This window comes from Stegastes partitus, unplaced genomic scaffold, assembly GCF_000690725.1.
Source record: "Stegastes partitus isolate 25-593 unplaced genomic scaffold, Stegastes_partitus-1.0.2 Scaffold304, whole genome shotgun sequence".
Classification (NCBI taxonomy): Eukaryota; Metazoa; Chordata; class Actinopteri; family Pomacentridae; genus Stegastes; species Stegastes partitus.
The window spans coordinates 506,750-531,236 of NW_007578035.1; the positions used below are offsets into that span (position 1 = coordinate 506,750).

General features: G+C 41.2%; 1 protein-coding gene across 1 annotated transcript in view; it reads left to right on the top strand.

Moving 5' to 3' along the window:
- LOC103358336 (zeta-sarcoglycan) overlaps positions 1-24,487 on the top strand; it is a 169,547-nt gene that overhangs the window by 131,326 nt on the left and 13,734 nt on the right. Inside the window, exon 6 of the mRNA XM_008283262.1 lies at positions 15,771-15,894. Coding sequence (XP_008281484.1) covers positions 15,771-15,894 — 124 coding nt within the window. The remainder of the gene's footprint in view (positions 1-15,770; positions 15,895-24,487) is intronic.

The following is a 24,487-nucleotide window of genomic DNA, read 5'->3' on the forward strand; positions in this document are numbered from 1 at the left end:
CGAGGGTTCACTGTAGCTGCATAGATCTGGGATGAACATTTCAGGTGCAGGTGTGGACCCTCCTGGTCCTTTTTTTGGGCAGCACAACTGATTGACAAATGCCAACCTTGGGACTGCAAAAAGTCACCACCCCACATGCAGCTGTAAAGTTAGTAGATCTAAAATCTGAACAGCTTTTATTGGTAATAACTTGTTGTACTGATTAACTTGTTCTCCTGACAGAATGTATTGTTTTGTAGCTGCTGTTTCATGTGTAATAGTTCAATCACTGACAACCAAGAGCCCCGAAAAAGTCTGGACTTCTGTATCCCAGCAGGGTTTTTTTTTATATATAATTAGATTATATATATTTAGTTTCTCTGCAATTCTGAAGATGGCTTTCAATGAAATCTAATTACCTAGAATATGAAAAGAAACTGGTATTATGTTTGAATTGAAACGATTTTGAACAAAGTTTGGAGAGTTTTTTTGTTTTTTAGTGGAAAAAATATTTAGTTTTATGAATGAATTTAATTTAAAAAAGGCTCCTACAGTAATTTGAGACCAGACTTTTAAATTAAAGAACTTCTAGTGACTGATGAGTTGAGGAAAATGCTGGAGGTGTGTTTCCAGCTGTTGATTGATAGACGCTCTTTGGCCTTGGTGATGTCGCGCTGTAATTGTGCTGGCAATCTGTGCGAAAATACCCCACTTTATTAGCAGATTTTATAACCCAATTCAAGAAATCCTCTAAAGTTAATATTCAGCTCACCTTGCTAAAGGACATATTTTTGTAGGGAAGAGAGAGAGGAGAGAGAGAGCGAGCTAAAGAGAAACGGCGAAATGGAAAGAAGTAGGGAAAAAAATACCTCCAATCAGCTGAATGAAGAGAGCGGGTAAAATAAAAGGAGGAAGAGTGGGAAGGTGTTGCATTTTTACCACCAGGACCTCTCTGTTTGTATGTTTTCATCCGAGAGAGAGAAGGAGTGAGCACAGCCAGAATCCAGCCAGGAGGCGAGAGACACACTGATAGGATGACAGTAGGAGGGCAGGAAATGAGGCAGAGAAATGAAGAGAAGCTGATCTTATGATTGTTGTTGCTCAGGCTTTCATTTCTCCCCTTTTTAAACCTTTCTGTTCTCCCTTCTCTTTATCCCGACGCTCGCTCTCTTGACTCCTGGAGAATTTTCCTATTCTGTCTCCTCTCTGTGTCCACTAGGGGGAGGGTATGAACTGTATTATCTGTGTATCTGCTTCCTTTCCTTCCATCCTTCTCTCAGCAACTTTTTTTTTTCCCTCCTCTCCATTTATTTAAGTTTTTCAAGCATCCGTCGATTCTTCTGTGTGTCGAGCATAATATTGTTCTTTGATCAGATTTGAATAGAATGAATGATGCCGCTTTCCGCTGATATTCAGTTTGAGCTCTGAATTCAAGATCACAGCGAGTCAAAGCTCCCTGAACCGTGTTTGAAGGATGTAAAGTATGAACACACTTCTGCTTCTCTTGTTAAACGTCTGCCTCTAACCACTTACACTTAAAATGACAGATTTACCTTCTTACATGTTCAAAACATTGCATTTAAATCCATTCGCCACAGCACTCAACAGGCTGAAAACCTGTTGTTGTTGTTTTTATTTAGCGCAAATGGTGGTTGTGCAGGGCTGCAAGGTGGCGCAGTTGGTAGCACTGTTGCCTCGCAGCAAGAAGGTCGCCGGTTTGCGTCCCGGTGGGGGCACCGGAATCTTTCTGAGTGGAGTTTGCATGTTCTGTCCGTGCAGCGTGGGTTCTCTCCAGGTTCTCCAGCTTCCTCCCACACAGTCCAAAAACATGTTGAGGTTAATTGGTGATTCTAAATTGTCTGTAGGTGTGAATGTGAGTGTGCTTGGTTGTCTGTCTCTAAGTGTAGCCCTGTGATAGACTGGTGACCTGTCCAGGTGTCCCCTGCCTTCACCCTAAGTCGGCTGGGATAGGCTCCAGCCCCCCATGACCCTAATGAGGATTAAGTGGTGTATAGACAATGGATGGATGGATGGATGGATGGTTGTGCAATTTTTTTTTACAGCCTCTGAGTTCACAGTGGAACAAATGCTGCTCGTTGTTTAAACCTTAGTTTTCATAAAACTAAATGATGAGTGCAATCAATGACTGCTGTAAGCAACGTTGCATTTTTCTTTTTTTCTTTTTAGGAAAAGGTAAAGTTGGAAATTCAGATTCATTATTCACTCACTAATATATTTATTTAAACACTAATGGCCCAAAAGGAGGTGAAATTTTAGTGCGTTCTCTGCTGAATGGACACACGTTTCCATCAGGGTTCAAGTATCTCATCTCATCTAGAAAATGTCCTCAAACGAGACCTTAACCTGCGCTCAGCACATCGTACCCTGTGCATTCATCTTCACTTCATGCTTCCCATCAATGATGTATCGGACTCCAGAGTGCAACCAAAAATCTATCAAGTGCGACTGAACATTTTTATTTGTCACTAAGGAGTGCATGACATTTAGCAGGTCTATCCGTGTGTGCAGCGTTATTTTTATTTATTTACTTTCCGCCCACATTCTGCGATACACTGTGCGCTGGTGATCGACTGTGAGCGCCCGCTGGCTACTGTGCCCTGCGCTTTGACTTGTATAGTTGGTGGCTGGTGTGACTGTGCCCCTGCTGGTTGTGCTTTCAGAGACGACAGTGAATTAAAGAAGCATTTTAGATGTTTTCCTATGATTGATACACTTTATTGGTGTTATTTCATCTTTCCTAACTTCCGGTGCTCTGGCTGTAAACACCGTCCATGCCGATGTCTTGTCTGAACAAAACACATGGGGGGCACATTTGGTTTTCTAGCAGGTTGTTTTATTTGAGAGGGGTGGCCCCGTCGCCCACAGTAATTATGAAGTTAACCAGTCAGTAATAAACCCATCACTAATCCTGTCTGCTGGCTCCACATCCACTGTCCATGTTTGTACTATTGTCCTGTGAGAGAGGAGCTGCTTATTACTTTGTCTTTGCCCATTACAGTCGTGACTCAATAATCCGACACTAAATGTAAAACCTTCTTTTATGTGGGATAGCAAGGCTGTCGGATTGTCAAGATGGAGGTCCAGATACAAGGAGGGCTTGATGCTTGAAGGGTCATTTGTTGTTAATATTCATTGTTCATAGTTGTTAATAATAACAAGTAGTAACTAGACCCTGGAGGTGACAGGGTGAAAGTGGCCGGAACGCACAGGCAGTACTTGGCTGCTGATGCTTGTTTAGTTAGCGGTCACACTTGGTGGTGGTGGTGGTGGTGGCGGGGGAGTAGCAGATATGTTTCGCCGCGGCCATCCGTGTTTACTTCCTCAAATACTGAGCACGCTCGCTGCATGTGACGTCGTCGTGTCCTCTTCTGCGCATGCGGGACACTTTTGGGTCGTATGAAGTTAACACAGCAGATCACATACAAGTCGTGTTTAATTGGAAATGTGAACGAACTCGCAAAAAAATCGGATTTCACAAAAAAATCAGAATTGAGCATTAAGTCCTGCAGTCTGAATGTAGCCAATCTGTCAGATTGTTCAGTCAGATAATACGCCGTTAACCTTGTTTGTGACATAAAATGTCATGTCGGAGTCGGAATCCAAGGCTGTTGGTATGTTAAGGCTATTTTTCATGGGTTCCAATTGTTTTTCCTAAAAACCTGTCGGATAGCAAAGGTTTTCAGATTGTTAAGGGTCGGATTATCGAGTCACGACTGTATTTTATTGTCAGAATAAACAGAGATCACCTTCAAGAGATCCCAATGTGTCACAGCATCCTCTTTGTAACGACACAACATAGAAGTTCCATCCATTATCTATACACCGCTTAATCCTCATTAGGGTCGCGGGGGGGGCTGGAGCCTATCCCAGCCGACTTAGGGCGAAGGCAGTCAAAATTATCATTGTGGTACAAAAAAAGTGCAGTAAACGATTTGGGGTGGACTTAATAATGTGCTGGTGCGCTTAAATGGAAGAAGAGTCTGTGCAACAAACGTAAAACTAAAATTAGTCTGGAGCCCTTGTGTGTATTACTAATGCAGTATTTTATTCAGTACATCATCAGCCTCTGGTTAGTGCATCTGATAAGATGGAAAAATGCACACTTTGTGCCACAAGGTACATTCTTATTATAAGCACCAAATGCAGTCACGGCAGTAATTTCTGTACATTAAATTGGAACAGCGAGGTTACATGCCCTTCCCAGAGGCACTCTGTCAGTTTTTATGAGAGCACGGTGACATTCACAATCTCGTTTCCCAACATATGTTCTTTCATCTATATAACCAATAATGTGAACAGCTAAAGTCGCGCACTTGCAGATACACCTCTAACCTGTAAATCTCTCGGTGAGGACGCCCTGTCGTCTTATTTTATATCTGTTGTCGTAATCCCAGTGTGTTCTGCTGTGGCAATTACTTATCGAACTATCTTCAGTACTCTGTGCTATTCTTATCTATATCTTTCTCTATGCTGCAGCAAAAACCCAACTTCCCCACAGGAGCAATTAAAGTTTCCTCCAATCTTTAGGAAATGCAGGAGAACATTTATAAGGCACGTTGAGTAACAAGGACTGCAGTACGGTTGCTACCAATGTCATTAATGTCGTGAGGGACTGTGGCCTCCTTAGATGATGTCATGTTCCAGTGTCACATCGAGCAACAAGCCAACTTGATTAATCGCTACACAAACAAATGAACCCGTCCAATAAGTGCTGCTTTTTTCTTTATATCTATGAAATATTAAGCAACAATGCATTAACATTTGACAAAATCTGTATTTGCTGCAGGGGTGGTATTTACTTATTTTTTGTTGGAAAATGAACAAAGTGTGTAATTTGTCAATTTATTTATTTATCCCAATATCATACATTTTAAATGTGCCTTCAGGGCCTTACAATCTGTACAGTTTACGACACCCTCGGCCCGTAGATTCTCAATTCGTTTAGGGAACAAAACACACAAAAAAAAAGACAGAAAAAAGTTGGAAGAAGCCTCTGGAGGAGAAAATGTGCAATAGATGTCAGTACAGAAAAGCAGCAGAGCACAGTTACAACACAGAAAACTAAGATGACAACAATATAAAATGCAACACATGAAGAATATGATGTGGGAGGACATGAAGAAACTTCAAAGTGTCACAAGTACACAACTATAGCTGACTTCTTACACATGGAAAAGGATTGTTTTCAGCTTTCTGCAGTCTGCCTGCTCCCTATGCCATTATTAAAAAATGTTGCCTTGTGGTAGGATTGAACCGCAGATGGGTAAAGACAACACACACTACAGACACTAAATGCACTATAATCTTTTCATTGCCTTTGTGAGGAAGTCTAATGTTTCTCTGCTCAGATGTGTTTTTTTTTTTTTTTCTGTCAGGCTCTGCTGTTTGGAAAACTGAGACAATGCTAACGAAGCAAAGCATAGTTTCTCCTGCTGGTTTTTTTTTCTAGGCTTTGTATCCAAGATGGAGCGCAAAGCAAACACAAACATATATAGATATAACATTCTGTGTCTGTATTTGTTGTGTGTTTAAGCATCAAGGAAAGAAAAAGGCCCATTTTTCTTTCTTTTATTCCTTCGGAAAGCAGCGAATGAGTTTTCTTCAGGAGTAGAGCTATTTTCTTCATGGGGGAAATTTAGTTTATGGCCCTCAAAAGATGTAGATATTGGACTGCAAACAAAACAAACAAACAAAAAAAAATGGCACTATCAAACCACGGCGTGACTTCAGATGATTCACCCTGCAAGTTTCCTCCAGGTCACATCTATCACTGAGCTGTACAGTAAAGTTGTGTTTACTATAATGTCAACAGCAGTACAAGATGAGTAACGTGTGATCAGAAGTGCAGCTCAGATGGATGAGTAAAATGTACCAATCACTGGACCAGACCCAGCATTGTCACATTTACATGACATTAACCTTTTAATTTTTTCCCGTCACCTATCCATTCTCTGCCTCCCCCTCTCTTTCTTTAGCTCCCGCTCTTTTTTTTTATTTTATTATTATTTAAATTTCTGTCTCCAACTCCGTCTCTTTTCTAGCAAAAATAAGTCAATGAACAATGGGTGGAATGGCTGAAGTTGTGGAGGAGTGAAGCTAGTCTTTCACTACTGATTAAATTATCAGCTTGGCACCCCATCAGAGGCACAAAGGCATGAAATTGCTTGACATTTTTTCTCCCTGTGCACTCTGCCATTAGCCATTTCCTCAGCTACATTTCACAGCGAGGAGGACAGCGAGAGCCTCTGAAAATCATTTTCAGGAGTAACCTAAGGATTTGTCAGCCGGTGCGTTGTGTAAAGGCAGACAGATGTATGGGACATCGAATGTTGTGAAAAGATAGCTGCACAAAACGCACAAACTTTTGGCGAGTGTGTGAAGTGACTTCTGGTGAAGACGTGAAAGCTCGCATCCAGAGCTAGATCTCTGCAACACACACAGTTTGCACACAAAAAGTCAGAGAACCTGATATCTGAAGTACAACATGTAGTTTTCTGTGGTTGCCACCTCCTAATTAACACCAAGTGCGTGAACACAAAAACATGTACACACACAAGGTTCTGTTTCTTGTTCTTTCTCTTGCACACAAACACACTTTCTTTCCACAAAGACAAATGTCTAATGTACCTTGACTTTCTCCTGTCCCACCTCAGTAACTCAGTGGGGACTTTTATAACTTTTTAAAACAGCCCAAGGCTTTGGCTTTTCTCTCTCTCTTTTTTTTTTTTTTCACACCTGCAGGATTCATGGGGCGATTTAAACGCGCCGCATCACCCTCCCTCACCCAGGCACCGGCTCGCTGCAGAAGTCGAGACGCTTTAGAAATGCCATGTTTCTGCATTCTGTCTCGATTTAACTCTCTAAAAGTCAAAGACTGACGCTTTTCCTTTCTTCGGTCTCGTCTCAATGCATCACTCAGCAGCACTTTTTAAAATGTAAAAAGTTTTTTAAAGTGCTTCTCGGATGGGGTTGGACGACGGCAACGGGGGCACTGAGGCGGATGACGGAGCATTTAGCGTGAAAAGGTTAAAGGTTTGCGTCCCAAATGGCAAGGTGGCGATAAGGTGGCGTGGCCTTCAATAGTTCTGAAGAGGAAAAGGGCAGGATGAATGTCAGCCAAGTCTCCTGGGAAGTATAAATCTCACTAAAAATCCCAAACTTTAACATTTTCTGCACAACTTTCCCCACACTGCTTTCAAAAATACATCAAATGAAGTCATTTCTCTTGAAATGCGGTTTCATCTCAGAGCTGGGAGGAAGCTTGTAGGATCTATGATCGTAAGAGAAAACCCATCTAGTCAATGTTCATACACAAATGAACGCATGCTTTGTGTTTCTCTTTTTTTATACTTAAAAACTATGAGCTCTCAAAATAAATTAAATATTCCCACTGTGCACTCGTGTTTAAACAGCGAGCAGTGAACGTGTTGCACGGCACAGAAAACGTGATTCTTGGGTTCGAGCAAATCATCTCCCAAATCAGAAAACCTCTGACATGCTCCACTCATAATTTAGGTGATGCCACTTTATAAAATTATTATCTTCAAGCTCAAAATTAAAAAGTTGGGGTTCAATTCAACAAACTGAAAGTGACAATTAGGACAAATATATACACATAAATAAACTACATCAGATTGAATTTCCCTTCTGGGATGAATAAAGTATTTTTCATTTCATTTTTTTTTCATTCAGATACCTCAATCAATTCTATACTGACGTTGAAAGCCTACGCAATATATTTAAAATCAGAATTAAAGCCACTATGACATGGCCTTTACAGTCTAAATGTTATATATATATAATGGCACTTCAAATAGAAACGGCCATAAAATGCGATTTGCAAATGTTCCTACATGTTATTTTTTCAATGCAATTGATTTAAGTTATGATCAGGATACCATAAAGTGAAACTTAAATGGTCCATGATCTGGTATGTGATCGGTGCTGCAGAGGTGTAAATATTAAAATTAATGATGGCTGAATTCCATTTAGCTGCTGCAGCTTCAGTTTTTGCTAGTGTGCACAGTGCTGCCTCGCTGTTCTCACTAGAACACACAGAATGGAGCCATTCTTAACGGTCCTCTGATTATTTCAGCTTATCTCCTGATATGACGTTTTACATTCTTATTCGCCACTATTTTACTGTTTTAAGGATAACAAAACTTAATCCTGCCCTATTGAATGTTTTTTCTCTGCATAAATAGTCGAGGCTTTAGTGCAAACAGTAATGAGAGGCAGTTTGGTAAAAACAGAAGTGCGACAATAGACTTCTCTGGAACACCTATTGTCACTAATTGACAGTTATTTGTCAGTTGTGTGAAAAATAATTTGAGCTCTGCAATCTGACCTTAAATGCTTTTTTCAGGCATACAAGCGCAGCCATTTCTTCCAGGCAATAAGAGTCAGCTTTTGACAGCTTCATTGCAGGACAAATACTTTAGAAAGATTATATAAAATAGACACTCAATGCAGCAGAAGTTAATACACTTCCAGTCCCAGACACACAAGTTAGAAAGCCTGTGAACACTAAAGCAAAACTGAGTACACCAGTGATTTCCAATTAGCCTAATTGCATGAAGATAGTTTAAAAGAAAGGACCTGTGAACTCCAGAACTCTTTGGACCTATGGGTGCTGTCTATCTGCATGTCTGCATCATGGCTCCACATGAATAGATAATCAGTAATCAGGGTGTACAGAAAAGCTGCATAGTACCAGTAATCAGAGCCATAGCGGCCGTCCTCCAAAAATTATGCCAAAAAATAGGCAGAAGAATGCTTCAGACTTGGCACTGAGGTTATCGGTGGAAGCTGGAATCTCAAAGGACAATGCATGACATGAACCACGTTAGATGGCATCCAAGAAAACAACACCTGCTTGCATAAAATGTGCATGAAAAGAAGCCTAATGAATATGGCAAGCACAATATTTTATCAGATGAGACCAAGATATCTTTGTTCACATGGGATCCAGCATTTTTTACATAAATCTAGTTAGGACAGTGAATGCATCGTCCCAGCAGTGAAGCACGGAGTGGGAGTGTGATGATATGGTGCTGCATGAGTGTACAAGGTGTTGGAGAGATGACATTAATAGATGGCACAATAAATGACTGGGGATAATTTAAAAAAAAAAATACTGGCTGACAAGACTCCCAGTCTGCAAAAGCTTGGCAGAGGAGGAACATTCCAGTATGATAACAATCCAAAACACGCTGCCAAAATCCACGACCATGAAGTCACCAGACTTGAATCCAACCGAAAACATTTGGGATCATTTAAAGGGGAGAGTCGTGCAATACGACTCCGAAAGCAAGGAGCATCTGAACAAAACATGTCTTTTAAGAAGAGCAGAACATCTTTCCGGGTATTTGGTGTCCTCAATACGAAGAAATGTTGAGTCTGTCATTAGAAACAAAGCTGGGTGTAGAAAGGATTGAAAAATATTGTCAACTATTTGAATGTCAGTAATAAAAGGTGTGCTTGTGATGCATTAAGTTCCGACTATGGGGCGTGTATTCTTATGTAGTGAAACTGTCAATTTTTGATTTTACACAAGATCAAATAACCCACTGTTCAACCTAGAAGTAATGTAGCTATTATAAAGTGATCGTTTTGTACATCCATCCATCCATTATCTATACACCGCTCAATCCTCACTAGGGTTGCGGGGGAAATGGAGTCTATCCCAGCTGACTTAGGGTGAAGGCAGAGGACACCCTGGACAGGTCACCAGTCTATCACAGGGCTACACTTAGAGACAGACAACCAAGCACACTCACATTCACACCTACGGACAATTTAGACCAATTAACCTCAACATATTTTTGGACTGTGTGGGAGGAAGCCGGAGAACCTGGAGAGAACCCACGCTGCACGGGGAGAACATGCAAACTAGACGCAGAAACCGGCGAACCGGCGACCTTCTTGCTGAAAGGCAACAGTGCTACCAACTGCGCCACCTTGCAGGCCCAATTTTATACCATTTACCAGTTTATACTTTACCTGTAATGGTGTTTTACATGAACCAACATTTGCAGGGGTGGAGAGAGGAGCAACTGTTGTTTGACAGGAAAAGAGTAGGATACAGTTGTGCCGTCATTTCAGGTACTAAAAACAGCAACCAAGAGAAAAAAAACAAGTGTTGAAGTGTGAAGGGAAAGGCAGAAGCTGTGCACTGCAGGTTTTAACTTAATAGAAATTAGGACTACATTCATTGAGCGGGGAGCAGCGTAATGGACAAAGCTGTAGTATGCATCACACCGAATTTCAAATTGCCAACATGAAAATATAAATGGGATCGCTATTTGTATAAAACTCCTCATTTATAGTTCTGCCAGATATCTGAGATATCATATTTTTTGAAAAGCACTTCCAATATTCTCTACTGTTATTTGTCTTCTCTTTTTTTTTTAAATATGTAAGACCCTCATCCACCCTCTATTTCTCCTCGTCCCCCCCACAAAGAAAAAAAAAATGCATTAAGATAAAAACCATTTCATGTTGATGTATTTCTGTCCTGCTTATCTTGTCAGGGTGGACAAATATGGACTCTGTATAAAACGGCCTTGTCACTGAAGGTCAAAGCAGATCGGTGTGAGAGAGAGAGAGAGGGGAGGGGGGCTGCGATTGTTGGCATTAGAGAGAGAGAGAGAGAGAAAGGGAGGAATAATGTAAGAATTGGGAGCAGAGAGGGAGGAGAGACAGTTTTCTCTAATAATAATGAATTGCAAAGATAAGAGCTTAGCTGCAGACTCCTGCTATCTGCACTATGGGAAAAAAAGCAACCATGCAGAGGCCTGACCAGAAACTTTATGGGCCTGTGTGTATGCATATGTTTATATAGGTGTGTCACTGAGTGATTCAGACGATGGGCTTCAGACTGAGAATGTGTGCCTGTGGACAAGAAAGATAGTGGAACAGTTATTTTAAAAATATCTAAATGAACCCTCCCATCCTCAAAGATCTCTGTACCCGCACGATGCCATATGTGTTGTTAAAAGTCAACCTGCCACCGTTTTAGAGGGTTGCAGAGCTTAGTAGTTCACTGAAGAGGCCGCCTTGTACTCGTGTTGTCGCGCTTCATTTCTGGAAGTTGCTGTTTAGAATTCCATCCATCCATTATCTATACACCGCTTAATCCTCATTAGGGTCATGGGGAGCTGGAGTCTATCCCAGCTGACTTAGGGTGAAGGCAGGGGACACCCTGGACAGGTCACCAGTCTATCACAGGGCTACACTTAGAGACAGACAACCAAGCACACTCACATTCACACCTACGGACAATTTAGAATCACCAATTAACCTCAACATGTTCTTGGACTGTGTGGGAAGAAGCTGGAGAACCCGGAGAGAACCTATGCCTCACGGGGAGAACATGCAAACTCCACGCAGAAAGATTCCGGCGACCTTCTTGCTGCGAGGCAACAGTGCTAACCAACTGTGCCACCTTGCAGCAAGCTGTTTCGAATTTCTAGAACATATTCAGAAATATCAGGGTTAAAAAGATACTACCTACACTCCAATTTGCAGTTTTAGTTCATTCGAAGTAATTTTTGTCAACGTTTTTCAAAGGTTTTGCAGGTATGTTCTTCACGAACCTCTGCCAAATTGCTAATTAGCTACCATTAGCTACTCATAAAGTATAGATGAAGGGAGAGTTAGTCGTGCTAAATGACTTTTTTGCTTTGATGTAACTCTTGATGGTGCTACAGGAAAATATTAGTGGACCACCAAAGTTCAAATCATCATAAGAGAGAGAACTTTAACTCAATAACAAAATTCATGATGAAGCTTGAGGAGATGACCAGACTCTCTGCAGTTCATCCACAGGGGACCATGAGTATCTGCATCAAACCTCATGGAAATGTATTCAACAGTTTAGATGTTTCAGTCTGCACCAACATAGTGATCAGGACCAGCACTGCATCTCCAGTGCTGTGGCTAAACTTCTTGAAAGGTCAGTCGTATTATCAGTGGCAATGCTATGAATCCTGCTGCTATCATTTATTTTAAAAAACTGCTTTAAGGCTAATACGGATTTCTATTACAAGCTTTTCATCATTACTGATTCCTGAATTATGAGACTGACAAAGAGCTGAGGCATATTCCAGAAAAAAGAAAAAGAAAAAAACACCGTCATGACCATCCATTCTTTGTCCAAGGCTTAAGGCATTATATTCCTCAAATTCAACACTTAAGAAGTGTTTCCGAGGTCGAGAATGCTGATAGCTCAAATGCACAAACACAAGACACGTTCATAATTAAGGACATCATCGTTCAAGGAATAACCGGCCTCCAGACTATCCTCTGTTACATAAATTATCCAAGGTTAATCAAGTTGAATCTTGTATGAAACCTCAAACCCAATTTTTCAGCTTGTAATCGATGTTCATGCCAATTTTATTATGAAACCCATCCATCCTGGTCGTACTCATAATAATGCATCATGGAGTGTTTTTTTTATTTCAGGCTTGTTTCATCGCCAGGTACTGACAGTGACAGACGTGGTTCTTGTTCAAGATTTGAACACATTATCATACATTTTGCAGCATTTTCCACTCCCCCTCCACTTCTTTTTCTCTGCTTGGATTACATTTTTTCCTTTAGTGTCAAAAGCTTAGTCAGCTTAAAAAAAAAAAAAAAGTTTACGGTGGTCAAAATGTGTAACTGAGAAGCTGACATGCAGGGATTTTGTACATACACTCTGTCTCTATATGGGCAGTTTTAAACGAGGGAAAACTCGAGAAAGTAATAGGTGGCGTGTTGTGCAGAAAATGGACAAGCGAGTTAAAACAGAGGTGAAAGCTAACAGGGAGTGTGATGCAGAGAAGGAGAGAGAGAGGGAAGAGAGACATAGAGGGATAGATAGTCAGTATGTATGTGTGTGCTTGTCCATCAGAGCTGGTTTCAGCGTGCAGCAGCATCGCTGTAATTGCCTCAGCTGTCAGACGAGCCAAAGATCCGCACATCACTGGTGTTGACGAGGCCAGCAGGCTTTCTTTTCTCCCTCTTTCTCTCTCTCTCTCTATGTATCTATCTCTATCTCTCTCTCCATTGCACATGCAAATCCACATCACCTTCTGTCTGTCTGTCGATCACCTTCCTGTCTCTCCCTTTGATTCTCCTTTTCTTAACCTCTGACTGCAGCAGCATACACTCTGTTTTTTTACAGATCAATAAGTCAGACCCAATGTGAAGTGTCTGCTTCCAACACTTATTATATCACTTGGATGCTCAGCACTGCACAGCAGCAAACCTTCCATCAGCTTTAATCCACCTCACGACTCCTCCACACCTCCAATACCTTTACCTTCAACCCAGAATAAATACCTCAGTTAGCTGTGAGAAGGAGCTGCGACAGACTGCTGACAGAAGAAACGGTTTCATTTGTGAAGTTTTTAATAAACTGTCACATAAAAAAAAAAAAACACGTATATGAGAGCCAATTTTGGAGATGTTTTACATGCCAGTAAAGGCCACAACCACAAAGGACGCATTGTGAAACAATGACATTTTCAGTCAGTACAGCTTTTCGTTTCAACGCACAGCACACTGTTAGTCATTTAGTCTGAATGGCACTCATAATCTCCCTCTTTCTCTAAAATAAGAGCAGCAAATTGAGGTGAAATGACTTAATTCTAATGCAAACCAGCGTGCTTGGAGCATTTTCTTAAATCAAGTGACATTATCTTGATGCGAGTGATCTGCTTTACGTCCGTCTATCCTCACTTAGTGAAGAAAATGTCCAAAAATCCAACGAATCTGCATTTGAAATTAATGAAATTCATTTATTGGGGGATGTTTTATTTCATCCATAAAGATGCATTTTAGGAAGTCACATTCAACTGAATTGCTTGTCAAGGTGAACCATTTTTGCAGTAGAATAAAACAACCACCTCATAAAGCAGAAACAGCCTCAAAATGAACCTAATAATAGGAAAGGGGCGATGTTGAAGCAGGAAGATCGTCTAAATGTTCATTACTTGGGTGCAACCAAACATGGGAACGCAGTGCCAAGGGAGCTTTTTTCTATCTGCTAATAGATTAGTTCTTCAGATTGAAATCCTTAAATGTGGAATTATTCCTCACCAAAGTACTGATGAGGAGTTTATACACTTTCCTTCATTCTGGAGACAGTAGTTTAGTGAAGGACATTAGCAGAGGAAGCTTGACACAAACACCAAGACACTGATTCTTCTTTAGGTCTCTTTTTTTTCGTTTGTTTTGCCACAAACAGGATGCCCATCAGTTAATCTAGCCTTTCCCTCAGCAGGGTTTGTTGAAACCAGCCTTCTGGAGGGCCCTTGGGCAAAGCATGTCTGGAAAAGTGCCCTTATAGCAAAGCGTTTCCCCAATTTGGTCTTTGTTGTGAGCGTTCTGTTTAATTAGTCATACTACCACTTCATAAATAGCAGTTCTGTCTGCTTTGCTGAAAGCGTTCTATGTTTAATTTCACTTGCCAACGTGCCCTTGAGCGAAGCATTGTGCTTATCTAACACCACCAAACTGTTTAATCATCTCGTAGCGTTCTCAACTTTGAGTCACAGACTTAGCTACTGACCCTTTGCGCTTCAAGGGGAGGGATGCCAATCATGACCAGAGCACACTACACCGTGAGCAGTGTGGTGTAACGACTGTGCAATCTTTATATTTCATACAAGTTTCCTCAAAGACAACACAATAAAAGCAAAATGACTTGGAAAAAAATCTTGAAATGAGTGGGTTACTGTACTTCAACCCATTCTGTGAGGTAAGGTACAGTGTGTACATCTCTGATATCGTATCAAGATGTATTAAACATCACTTAAGGTACAATTCAGTTCTTTCTCAATTCTAAAACACTTGTTCTATGTGATACTCAAAAGCTGAGTGAACCTGCTATTCCTCCCCAGCCTCTTGAATTCAGTTCCAACAGTACTGACCAAATTGTTGGACAGACAGAACTCACCAGCTCGTATTGGGGCAATAAGTGCAGAATGGACCCATGCTACTTGCAGCACTGGATTACAGTACTCAATTTGCGATACCTGATACCCATTTTTGTTCGACTTTATGACTGGATCATTTAAAAAAAAAAAATGGTTTCGATTAATGTTTGTGATCTATTGATGACACATTATCAGATTTCTGTGTAAAAAGTTCCGTGTATTGATCCCCATCACATAGAATTCTGTCACAAGTTTTATTTTGTTTTGTTTTGTTTTCGTTTGTTTTGTTTTGTTTTTTATCATTGAGCAGACCTAACAATTCAATTGATGATGTCTTACTGACTTTCCATCCAAAAAATTTCCATTGTCCAAATATGTGTTAATCAATTCATGAGGTGTGATTACTCCAGACATTAATTAATAACAGTAATTACAATATACAATAGGTTTTACAAATGTTCTTATCTGAAACCAATGCAATGGTTTAAAAAGTGCAATGTTATATGAAAAAAACAACACGTACCAGTTCACTCTTCGACTTCAAGTTGTGAATTCCAGAAACAGCATGCATTTCAATGATTTCCTTAACTCAAGAGTATTGTAAGCTGTTGCTTTAGCAATGCAGCTGTAGTTTGCCGTTGCCTTTGACTGAGCTTCTCGAGGATAAAACCTTTAAAACCTTAAAAACCTTGATTGCACTCGACTTATTATCGACCTGCAGTATTAATCTGTTGGTCTGACTTAAACCACCTTTTCTTTGTTCAAACCGCATGTCTGTACAGGTGTGTGTTTCTTCTGTTTCCACTGCTTTCAGCATGACCAGAGTGTGTTTATGGTTCTCAGGCTGGAGTCTCCGACTCGGACCCTGACCCTGGAGGCCCCCAGAGGGGTGGAGGTCAACGCTGGAGTGGGTGACTTCACAGCATCCTGTAGGAAAGACCTTCTCTTGCAGTCCTCAGAGGGAGAGGTGAGTGTGTGTGCTTACTGTTAGTGCTATTTTTGGGTGTGTGTTTATATGTGGGACTGTCTGTGTGAATTCATCGATTGTTGTGTTTTAGTCTGTTGGGTGAATGTGGGGGGAGAAAAAATGGAAGCGAGAAGCTGACAAAAATAGCTGTACTCATGTGTAAATACAAAGGACAACACAAACTAGCAACACTAGTTGGATGTTTGTGTTGGTGTGTGTGTGGTCTTTAGACTCTGTGGCTCTTTCTATAGTGTTGGGCCCACTTCATTAAAGTACCTTATTAGGCTAATGAGCGTCATCAATCCAGGCGACCTTGTCCTCCTTTTCTCCCCTCCTCTTCTCATCACTCCTTTCTTCCCCTCTTCTATTTGGGAGAAGTGACTTCATTAAAGCTGGTTTGATGAGGTTCCCTGTCAGTTGTTGCTGCCGTGCGTGTGTTTGTATGTGTGTGTCATTGTTAGCCTGCTATCTCACTGTCAAACTCTTTGCATAGCAGCCTGCCACGTTGCGTGAGCACCGAAGCAGACTTAGCTATTATCCCTATGTGTGTAAGTAAGAGTGAGTGTGAGTGTGTGTGTGTGTGTCAGCCTGCCATATTGCATGTCCGCTGGAGCATAGTGTGTCATTAACTTAGTAATTAACAGAAGAATGACCCCCCTCTCGTTGCACTCACTGTCATTGTCAGTCACACTCACAAACTCCACTCTATCACAAATACACACACTCTCACGTTCTTCTACACAGCGCAATGTGCACTGGCATCCCAACAACAAACACACACACATCCACATCACAGACACTGACATTAAAAGTTGCATGCTCCACTCTGTTTCTCATTTCCTCTCTTCTTCCGTCTCATTTCCGCTCTTGTGAAAAGTACACAACTTCATCCACATGACCAGATAATAGAAAGTCTGACTTTAAATTAAGCACACAGAGGTCACCGAAATCTTGGGACAGCTCTGGCATATGGTGATAAAATACTAAGGTGGACTTTTGAAAATACAATAGAGGATGGACTTTCTAAGTATTTAATATGTGCAATATACCGAACTGGAGCTATGGCTGATGTGGAGAGAATATGGCGGCGCGGTGCATTTTGTGCCACTCATGCTAAAAAATCCATCCATTATCTATACACCGCTTAATCCTCACCAGGGTCGCGGGGGGCTGGAGTCTATCCCAGCTGACTCAGGGTGAAGGCAGGGGACACCCTGGACAGGTCACCAGTCTATCACAGGGCTACACTTAGAGACAGACAACCAAGCACACTCACATTCACAGACAATTTAGAATCACCAATTAACCTCATGATGTTTTTGGACGGGCTGCAGGGTGACGCAGTGGTTAGCACTGTTGTCTCGCAGCAAGAAGGTTGCCGGTTCGCATCCCGGTGGGGGCACCGGGATCTTTCTGCGTGGAGTTTGCATCCACCTTACAGCCCCATGCTAAAAAACGACACAATAAAAGTAAATTAATGAACATCTGTTGCATGTTGACACTGTCGCGTGTTTGCGTGAACAGTGACGACTAGACTGATAAAAGTCTTCCTGTGTAGGTCTGTTTCATTGTGCTGAATTTCAACTAATGTTTAATGAAGCATGAAAAACAAAAAGTCGTCAACTTTATAACTGCACAGTGGTAGGAGTGTGTCTGCTACACCGCCTGTACTGGGGGTTTTTTTGTATCGATTACACGATTTTATTGCACATTATTACACATCCAGCTAACTGGAAAACTTGTCCCTGCAGAGAAAATAAGGATAAAGGATAGTTACAGTTTATTTCACCCTGGCATAGTTCCTATTAGTGTGGGTGTTGTGACTATATAGATTGCAGTAAGTTTGCGCTTTCCCCCCTTTCAATGTAGAGATTTGGAGAAGTGAGGAGTTGCACAGAACAACATATGAACGGCATACATTGGGTTGACTTAGAAAACATAGAAATTAGCCACCTGGAACGGCCACAGAAATACTTGCCTCCGATTAAAGACTATTAATGGCAATGACAAGTAATATAACCTGAGAGGATGGTTTATTATTTTGAATCTTACATGCAAGTTGTTGGGAAGTGACTGTCCATATGTGTCCATCTGGGATAAACTAGTGACCTCCATCTAACCCTGAAAACCTGCAGCAGACAAATTGTTTACAGTCTGGACAGATGGACGGATTTGAAGTGAAGGCACAAATTATGTATTTGAAGACTCCCCCCTCCCCTCGCCGACACCCACAGGCTATGTGACAAGCAAGATTACAAAGAGTTCTGTTAGAGGTTACATAGAGTCCAGAAGTACCAAAATCTCAAGGATAGTCTCGGTTCCAGTGAGTGGGTACTGAATCAATGAATCATTTTTGAGGACAGATAGTTGCCTGAGTCTGCAGCTTCGATGGCATTTGTTTTTATCTTGTTCTTTTGGTCTAAGTCATGCACTTCCCTGACGGAGGACAGACATCCAATCACCGGCTCAGCAGTGCACAGGACATGTTAAAGTGTGTCCTTGAACCAAAAGCGGAGCCAGTGTGAGAGAGTAACTGACTGAGACTTTTCTAATGGCATACATGTGTTTTCTTCTTTACAGTGTCATCATATTTATATGGTTTCTAATTTTACACTTGAATTGGAAATGTTTATTGAAACTGTTAAAGGGGGAAAAAAATCCTTTAACAAGGCCCTTTGCCTCTTATTTAAACTTCCCCTCTGACACTTTAGTCCTTACCGTGTCTCTCATTTTCTCTAGGTGAATTATTACCTTTCTTCTCCTCTCCTCACTTGTCTCATTCCTCACCTTCCCCGTGACCTACTCCTCCTTTCTCTTCTCCTCTTGTTTTTTTGTGTAACTTTCTTTTTCTACATCTTCTTCTCATCCTCCTCCTCCTCCTCCTCCTCCCTCCTCTCCTCCTCAGCCTCTCAGTCCTTCATCTCTCAGTAACCCAGCCTATCTAATTAACTTTCCACTGCCAGGGTTATACATCACTGTAGCTGTCACTTCACAAGGAAGGGGGAGGGGAATTATAATTTTACCTCTTTTCTGTCATCTCTTTTACTCTCTCTCTCTCTCTCTCTCACTCACTCTCTCCCTCTGTTTCATGTGTTCTTTTGTCTCTTTCTGGTCTTTGTTCATCCATTATCTCTCTCTGTTTCTGTCTTTCTCCCTCTCTCCCTCTGTCATCCCCGCATAAATAGATGTCTCCCTATTGATGGCGAACATTAGCATGAAGCAGAGTGTAACAAGGGTTGTGGTGTGGGCCTTTAGCAAAGGCTTGATACCATGAAAGGCTCGAGAAAATGAAGGATTTGCGGCGCACTGTTTCTCAACCTCGTCACCCTTTTACTATAGCACTTGCCAGCCGAACATACAGAAAGAAAACCCTCTTTTCAGTAAGGTACAGCTTCATAAATGCCAGCGAGGCCTTATCTGCGCGTGTGAATGTATTCAGAATGGCTCGGGTTATCCTAATATTGAAACGGGCAAGGTCGCACTTGAAAAGAATATAGCCATTTGAATGTGATCTCTTTATGGGGAAAAGGTTGAGGGCAGAAGATGTGATTGCACCCCAAACTAATTACTGTCATGTAAAAATAGGGGGGATTCTTTCTTCTTGGTTGGTTCTCACCTCCTCTTCTCCTTCAAGCGCACCAAATGACACCATATGATATCCAAACAGATTCCTTTACACGAGATTTTGAAGCTGCATTTTTCTTCTACTAATGCAGATGGCACTAACTCAGGGATGCATTAGTGTATCTCTTTGTGTTCGCTTCTGCTGAATCGCCAGGAAAGCCGAGCGTAGCTCAGTTACGAGACGACTTTGGGATGAGTTGCAACTTTGCTCTGAAGAAAACAGATAAACAGCCTCTCCGCTACCTAATCGCAAAGTGCTGCAAAGTTTTTGCTAAAATGAAAAGTAGTAAAACAGCATACAATTTCTAAAAAGTATTATCTTTATCTAAGTGTTTCTTACCTTCTAGCAGAAAAAAAAAAACCTCATGTGTAGGGACAAGCGTCCAACCTACTGACAAGCATAATAAGAAGAAAGCTATTTTTCTTGGCGACACTCAATGTGGTTTAGATTTAGCAGCGAGGTTGTTAATCATTGCTGATAGTGTCATCTTGTTACAACTTGCAGTTTTTCCATTAATGAGACTTTGTATTAATAATATTTTTAATGAAAGCCATCACATCTGAAACCATCTCTAATGCTTTAACACTTTTGCTTGGATTCACTGGTTAAACGCTACGCGCTGACAACCCAATAAACTGCACCGTCATAGGTCGCCGTCGGTTTGACAGTAGATAAAAATAGGCGCTATCTGGTGTCACTGATACATCTGCGTTACAAATTACTTTGCGTCTCACCTTTCTCATAATCATATCTGACCAAACGCCTTGAGCATTTATCTCGGGAGGGCATCACACTCCTCCTTCACCTCTCTCTGCATAAACACACACTCAAAGTGCAGCAGCACACATTGCGGTGCGCTTGGCTCGCTGAGAGCATAACAAAGAAGGGAGGCGCACTCAGCAACAATTTCATTAAGAAACTGATTCATTAGCTCGGAATAAGCAAAACCATAATGGGTGTAGGTTCTCACCTAAAGCATCCACAAAGGATGAACTGAACACAGCTAAAACAAACAAAAGTAGATTGGATGTCTCAATAAAGTGGGAAGGGTAAAGTATAAGGAAGGACCTGAAAAAGAAAGAAGCAGAGGCGTGCCAACAGATCAGCTAATTCTCAAACTCAAGGAAGGATCCTTAATGGCTGTATTTTACGTCATTGAATCCTGCCAAAAAACTGTTTAGGTCTAACGTCTAGGATCCGTTAAATTCTGCCAAGAAAGCCGTTCAGGGAATTGTCAAGGATGCCTGTGCGTTAGTAAAGCGCCCACAGCCCTGTGTATATATTCAGAACTGAAGGCAGACCCTTTTCAATGACACACACTTGCACACTCACGACACTGTTCTCCAAATGTTGGGAACAAATCTTGTCTCTGATGGACCTGACTTGGAAGGATCCATCCAACTAAGGATGTATTTGATTAATATCATTAATTTCTGTCAAAACAGCCCACGTTTCTTCACTTTCACCTCATAACCACTCTCATTTTTATTTTTTTTATTACTCATAGGTATATAGATGAGTTCTAAAAAAACAAAAATAAATAAATTGGAATAAAATTCTAAGTTACAATACTCGTGCATTATGAGTCTACATGTAATTTCACTTCTGGGTGCACACACTATCCTGACAGTCGGTGCTTTCTGTTAAAATATATATATATACAATATACAATTCAACCATTTGCACAGGTAAGGATTCTGAAGGAACTTGTTTTAAACTTATAAAGACAGGAGGTCAGAGACAATCAGCCAAGTAGAGAGAAAAAACTGACATGAAAAGACAGAAGGAGAAGCGGATAAATCAGTTCAACAAATACAGACTGGCATACAGGTAGAAGAATGCTCAGCACAGCCAGATATAGACCTTTTTTTCTTCTTCTTCTTTTTTTTTTTTTTTTTTACGATACAACATTTTTTTTCCCCTCCTACATGCCTGAGGGTTGTGCTAGCTCTTCTCTAAAGACCATGCCATACCCCTAAGCCATTTTGTGGCAGTAATGCCCAATGATGCAATGTGTGGACGGTTCTCCTCATCAAGCAGTCCATTTTAACAGGGCCCACAGGACATTAGTTATCCTTGAGCTTAAAGAGACACGTGTGGTTGACACAAAGGTGAAAAAGTTAAGCCCACAGCCATTTGTTTACTTACAAACATCATTCTAACAATCTGTGGCATTTTGTTATAAATTCTACATGTACGTTTGGTATCCTCTCACTGCTTAATGCAACACTGATTCATTACAAATAGCTTTTGCACCACACATAACCTCCTGCAGCTATCCACTGTTACCGCTGTTCAGCTCAGCATACTCCTTGTGAATAAAGATTTGTCTGGACTATGCAGCTCCTTTCAGATATGCACCCCGTTCCATTCATCTGACAGCAGCTGAGCATGTTGGCATCATGTCTGAATGCACACCCGGGTCATTTTGCCACAAAAGGAGCGCTGGCAATCTTACTAAGTTTGTCCTAGTAATGTTTCGGTATCACTTTCAACACAGCACAAGTCTGAACTGCACCGTCACAAACAAGGCTCGATACTTCCATTCTCACTCTACAATTTAAAATCTGTTAGGCTACAGAGTGAAATGTCTACAAACAAATAATGCTTTACTGCAGGGGTGTCGAACTCCGGTCCTCAAGAGCCGCAATCCTGCATGTTTTAGATGTGTCCCTCTTCCAACACACCTGATTCAAATGATCAGCTCAGCATCAAGCTCTGCAGAAGCCTGATAACGATCCTGATCATTTGAATCAGGTGTGTTGGAAGAAGGAAACATCTAAAACTTGCAGGATTGCGGCCCTCGAGGACCGGAGTTCGACACCCGTGCTTTACTGCAATTAAACCAGATACTAGCAGCTTAGATTAATGATACTCGCCAATAATGAAAATAACTTCTTTTTTTCTTTTCCACAAGATGTCAAAAGGAGCAGATGTTTGTTGCTTCCAGCTGTTTAGAACTATTTCCTTTGAGTTTATGAAATACCTGCAGCATCAGACAGCAGTAGGAACCAAAGAGAGAAAATTGGATGAATTTGCATGTGGAACAACTTCAGACAGGACACTTTGTCAGATTTAACCATTTATTTGAGATCACATACATTTAGTTTGGCGGTGACTCTGCTCGTGATGCTCTGGAACGATCTGCACAAGCATGACACAGACAATACCTGAGATCACAAACCCCTGCAGAGCCATGAATTTATAACTTCTTATAATTAGACAATCTCCTCAAGAGAACATGGAGGGCAGATCAGTCCAAAACGGCGCGTCTCACTGTGTAGGCCTGCTGTTCCTCACCTCAGATAGGTGATCTGTCACACACACAGTCCGTGATTTTGTCTGTTCTTGAATTATTACGCATCATACATCACTTGGTGTGTTGTCTAATCTTGCGTAAAGGACAAATCACATGCCTCCTGTGACTCTCTCTGACACTGTGGGGGTTATGACTGAATGAGGCCTTTAAAGAACATAAATGTGAAAGTGACCTTTGTCTGACTGACAGATTGAACTCACTTTAACAGATTGATGAAGCCAGCAATGGTCCATGTCCCATGTCTGAAACGGGGAATGCAGCAATATGTTATTTAGACCTACATGAATCACATGCCTATCACAACATGCCACTTCACGTAATTATCTTTGCTAGAAATGAATGAAAGCAAACTATCAAGCTTGTAATGCTATTTTTATATATATATATAGTTTTTATAGTTCAAACTTTTGAGCTTTGTTTGTCGTTTAAAAAAAAAAATGGACTTACTATTTTATTTTTGTTATTCAGCTGCCAAGCAGGAACTTTCCTGAAGCAGAATAACAATGTTTTCAAATAGTAAACTATCGATTATCCAGCCACCAGTTTAGAATCTCTGAATCGCCTTCTGAGAAAAAGACACAATGGGATGCCGTTTGGTTTCGATGTGATCTCTGCCAGTGCAACAACACAGCCTTGAACATTTAGTATGACACAGTACTGCCTCTATCCATGACGTTTTTCTTTTGCGGCGTTCACACTGGGCAGCTGCACCGAAGGCCAGTTCTACTGTGCGTCACTTCTCTGTATGCCGATTTTTTTTTAAGTGTAAAAAATATACCTACATACTTCCCTAAAAAGAACACCTTATCCAAATAGCATTCCTTTTCATCCCTTCTCATACAAGCTTTCCCCCGACCGCTGACACCATCAAATGAACAGAGGAGAGCGGATGAAGGGAGGATAGAAGGAGGATCGGATGAGTAGGAGGAGGAGGAGGATGGCAGAAAATAGATGTTTCTGTCGATTTTGCAGGAGAAAATAAAGGCGTGCAGGACAGCAAGGCTTAAAGCCAAATCAATGTTGTCAGCAGCTGGCACTTAAGAAGGGGCCATTAAAGTTTAAAAAGTTTGGAAAGCAGCACTGGAATTAGGGCCAAATGGGTTAGAGGTAGGGGAGCGCTGGCTTCCATTAAAATCAAAGCCAACAAGAGCTGACAGATCCTCTCAGGATTCTTGCAGTCCTCCTGGCTTTTTTTTTTTTTTATTATCTACTCCCTTTCTCTCTCCCTCTCTCGCTCTCTCTGTCTCCCTCTATATCTTTCTATTCTACATTCATTCACTCCAAGGGTGATTTCCATTCTTCTAATTTATGCTTCTTCCTTTCCTCAGTCCTCCATGACCCGGAAATTGCTCTCCCTTTACCTTCACTGAGAATGTTTCTATCCCTTCAACAAATTGCAGATGACACGAGTAGCAAGGTTCCCCGAGTGGGTTTGAGCAGGAAAACACAGGTGTATTGTATGCGTAAGTGTTTTCTTTACCGGACGGCAACACTACTTCTATCATAATGTGTTTAGTGATTGGAAAGTAGAAAAAATACAAACAGGTCTGCAAAGAAAATCAATTGATGATTTACATACTACACACATAATGCTGGGCTGCAAGGTGGAGCAGTAGGTAGCACTGTTGCCTCGCAGCAAGAAGGTCGCC